At 43.2% G+C, this 3,855-nt stretch overlaps 1 protein-coding gene across 4 annotated transcripts in view; it reads left to right on the top strand.

Moving 5' to 3' along the window:
* LOC114614787 (guanylate-binding protein 5-like) overlaps positions 1-3,855 on the top strand; it is an 18,686-nt gene that overhangs the window by 793 nt on the left and 14,038 nt on the right. Inside the window, exons 2-3 of one of the 4 annotated variants that reach the window (XM_028760415.1) lie at positions 2,649-2,843; positions 3,353-3,480. In XM_028760415.1, the coding sequence (XP_028616248.1) occupies positions 2,651-2,843; positions 3,353-3,480 (321 nt within the window). In that variant the 5' untranslated portion in view covers positions 2,649-2,650. Of the gene's footprint in view, positions 1-2,528; positions 2,844-3,352; positions 3,481-3,855 lie in introns of all 4 variants that reach the window. The other 3 variants (XM_028760414.1, XM_028760413.1, XM_028760412.1) reach the window with 3 other exon arrangements.

Below are 3,855 nucleotides of genomic sequence, written 5' to 3'. Positions count from 1 at the left end.
AGAGAGAGAGAGAGAGAGAGAGAGAGAGAGAGAGAGAGAGAGAGAGATGTGAAACCCCAAAGCACACAGGAAGAGGTTTAGAGGTTTTCTGATGCTGCAGTGGGCTTTTCAGCTGCACTACCATCTCTTAAAGGTTCCATGTTTGCTTTTCCTGGGCAGTCACTCACTTTTCAACCCCATTTATGTGGAATTCTGTCTCTGCTACAATATTGTCTCTACCTTTATAAGGTAATGAATCAAAAAATGACCGACCTGGCCGGTATGGTGTGGCTATGCGGATCGCTTCTGGAAACTCTTGATTTCTTGCCATGTCCGATGCCTCATGCATGTCATATTTAAACATTTCAGTTTAGCTGCTAAATGATCACCCTCTTCCCCATTTGTTCAAAGACAGACCAAAAGCAATCAAAGCAAGAGCAAAGCAGATAAGAATACAAACGCAAAAACTGAGCAAACACCAGATGTTCAACCCCAGCACTCTGCAGTACTTTCAGATTTCCTGGTGGCCTCCTTCCCTATAGTCCTTCCCGTTGTGTGAACATTTCTCTCTTCTTCTTTTCTTCCTTTTTTAAAAAAATAATTATTTAATTTATGTGTGTGTTCTCTCTTCTTCTTTTCTTCCTTTTTTAAAAAATAATTATTTAATTTATGTGTGTGTGTGCCCAAGTGTATTTTAGTCCCCTGGAACTGGGGTTACAGGTAGTTGTGAGTTACCTGGTATGGGTTAAGGGAACAAACCCCAGGTCTACAAGAGCTTCAAGTGCTCTTAATCACTGAGCCAATAGCCCAACCCTCTACTGATATAGATGCATACTGATTTATTTACGTCTGGCTTGTAGGAAGCAGGCAGAGAGACTTGTGTGACATCACAATGCTAATCAGTTGCAAGGATGAGACTGGAAATAGGTATTAAATGGCACCTACAAATAAACACCTGATTTTTTATCGAGTTTTCTGTGTATGGGTGTTTGCCTGTTTGTATGTCTACGGAACATATGTGTGCCTGGTGCCAACAGAGGTTCATGAGGGCAATGGATCCCTCGGAACTGGAGTTACAGACAGTTGTGAGCCAACATGTAGGTTTTTGGACTCAAACCTGGGTCTTCTGAGAGAGCAGTGGGTGCTCTTAACAGCTGAGCCATCATATCTCCAGCCCCCTAAAAGTTGTGAGACTCTGACAGAGAGAATGTATTCCTGAGTCACAGGCTGAGCTACACAAGGCAGAATAATGAATTCAAGAATAGTCACTATGCCATAACATCAGAGATTTGGCTCTGATAAAAGCATTAAGGAGTGCATCCAGATACCATTCGGTGCCAATCTTTAAATACTATGAATGCTAGAGATACACAGTACTACTGTTCTCTGTAAAGGCTGAAAACCCACTTAAATTAGTTTCTTCTTCCATTACTGACATCATCCAAAAACACTAAGGTCTATAAGCCCCCCACCCAACCTTTCTTGTGGTTAGTACCACCATTCTATCACTGCTGCAACCTTCCCACATCAATATACTCTGCACAAACCATTCTCACTCCTGCTGTGTACAAATAAGGCAACCAGAATTCTACTGACACAGGGTAGCAATATCTCGTCAGGAATGGACTGGAATGGAAATGCACTTGGCATCTGAGATTCTCAGTTCACGCTGCTCTCTGGCAAGGGCTTGTACTAGGCACTTCTTAATGTCCAGGCTCTGATGCAGCTCCGTCTGGGATGCATCTTCCCTGCTGCTCCTTTCAAAACAGCTTCTGTTTCAACTTCTTGCTCACAGGCTTGAGTCAAGATTTGCCTGGCCCTGGCTTTGAGGGTGAGGAGCGGATGTGTCTCTACTATCATAAATACAACATCAAAGAAACACATACTTTTTTTTATGTCTGCTGGTGTAACAGGCTCAGGTCATTCCATGCTAGTATTGTAATGACAAATGAACTTGACGGAGATCGTGGCTGTTTAGATTCTTCGATAAATAATCAGTGCTAAAATGAAAGATAACTGCCTCCCTGATAAACAAAGTAATAAAAGCAGCTGTTACTTATATCATTCAGCGTATACTATTTTCTTAGATAACTGTCAGGTTAGAGATGATGATGCCTTTTCAATCACTTTGCTAGTTTCAAAAAAAAATGATCATGCTTTGAAATTTGGGGCTAAGAAAGGACATTTGCAACTGTGTAAAACATGTTATTTTATTTTTTTATTTTTTTTATTATTTTTTTAAAGGACAGCTTCAAGAAGTAAACGTGTAATTTTTTTAAAAAAAATCTGTTGACATAATTTCTTGGGGCGGGGCAGTAAAGTAGTCCAGTCACACAGCAACAGCCAGTTTCTCCAGGGAAATCAGCAGGTATAAACCAGGAACACTGGCAAGCCAGAAGCTAGTGGAATGAACTGGACACAAACTGTCAGCAGAGGCCCAAGATATGAGTATCCTGTGTGTGTCAAGTACTTAAGATGCTATGGGGCATGCTATTCCAGGTCTGCAATGACTGTACTTTGCCTTTATGATCTATTTTTAAACTTCTCAGAACCTCAGGCAATCCTAATGGGCCACTTGTTCCAGGGTTCAGTGGGTAAGACGTCTTTCCTTAAACACTAGAAAATTCAGGTCATCCTATTTCTTCCCCTGCGGACAAGTAACGTCGCAGACATGGCCCCAGAGATTCACATGCCAGAGCCCATGTGCCTCATTGGGAACACCGACGACGAACACCTAGTGACTAACCAGGAAGCCCTGGAGATCCTGTCCGCCATCACACAGCCTGTGGTGGTGGTGGCGATCGTCGGCCTCTACCGCACAGGCAAATCCTACCTGATGAACAAGCTGGCGGGGAAGGAGAAAGGTGAGGACCAATGATGCTTGCTGAGTCCTCTCTAGCCACCCACACTGTGCGCATCTAGGGTATGAGGAGAGACAGTTGGGGACCCTGCTGGGTACTGAAAGCTTGTGTCTGTGCCGCAGCTGCTGTTTGCCTCAGCTGATAGATAAAGGGATGCTCTCTATCTATCTGTGACTTAGCATGTGTTTATTCCTCAATATGTTTCTGGAAAAAAAGGCAAAACATGTTTCCTTTATAAGAAGTATGACATCAGTGAAATAAGTTCAACGAAATAAATTCAAACTACTAAATTTTTAGAAGCATGGAATGATGTTTTTTTAAAAAACCATCAGATCCCAACTTTCAGTCCTTAGTATTACTTTATTTGCCCATTCCTCTGCCTCCATTTCCGCGATCACCGGCCTTGTGCACTGTCTTGACATCTTCTTCTCCTTACATCTTAGTTTAACTTCTCAAGGGAATACACGAATTTCAGATCCCTCTTCTATCATTCCTGCTTCTTTGCTTTCCAGGTTTTTCTGTTGGCTCCACTGTGCAGTCTCACACCAAGGGGATCTGGATGTGGTGTGTGCCCCACCCCCAAAAGCCAGACCACACTTTGGTTCTGCTTGACACCGAGGGCCTGGGAGATGTGGAGAAGGTAAGGAGAGAGGGTTCTGTTTGGATGGGATTCATTTCCTCATGATGAAATACTCATAGAGCAGGAATTTATCTTCTTGGCTACCAGCTGAGTTGGTATTTTCAGTTGATCTCTGTGTGTTTGTGTTTTATAAAAGTAAAGAAAGAAGGAATACTTATGGTGGAGGTGCAGTAAGGTGTGGGGCAAAGGGGTGCCTCTGTGGGCCCATGCTGAGACAGCCCTTCCCCCTAAGGTACCAGCCACACAACGCATAGTACAGAATAGAATTTATTCAGGACATTAGAAGGGGAGTTGAGAGGGTAGTGGAGACAGAGAAAGGGGGTAAGGGGAGAGAGAGAGAGAGAGAGAGAGAGAGAGAGAGAGAGAGAGAGAGAG

This window comes from Grammomys surdaster, unplaced genomic scaffold (genome assembly GCF_004785775.1).
Source record: "Grammomys surdaster isolate TR1022 unplaced genomic scaffold, NIH_TR_1.0 126531, whole genome shotgun sequence".
NCBI classification, from domain to species: domain Eukaryota; kingdom Metazoa; phylum Chordata; class Mammalia; order Rodentia; family Muridae; genus Grammomys; species Grammomys surdaster.
Note: the sequence above shows the minus strand (reverse complement) of the source record. Positions and strands in the feature narration are given on the sequence as shown.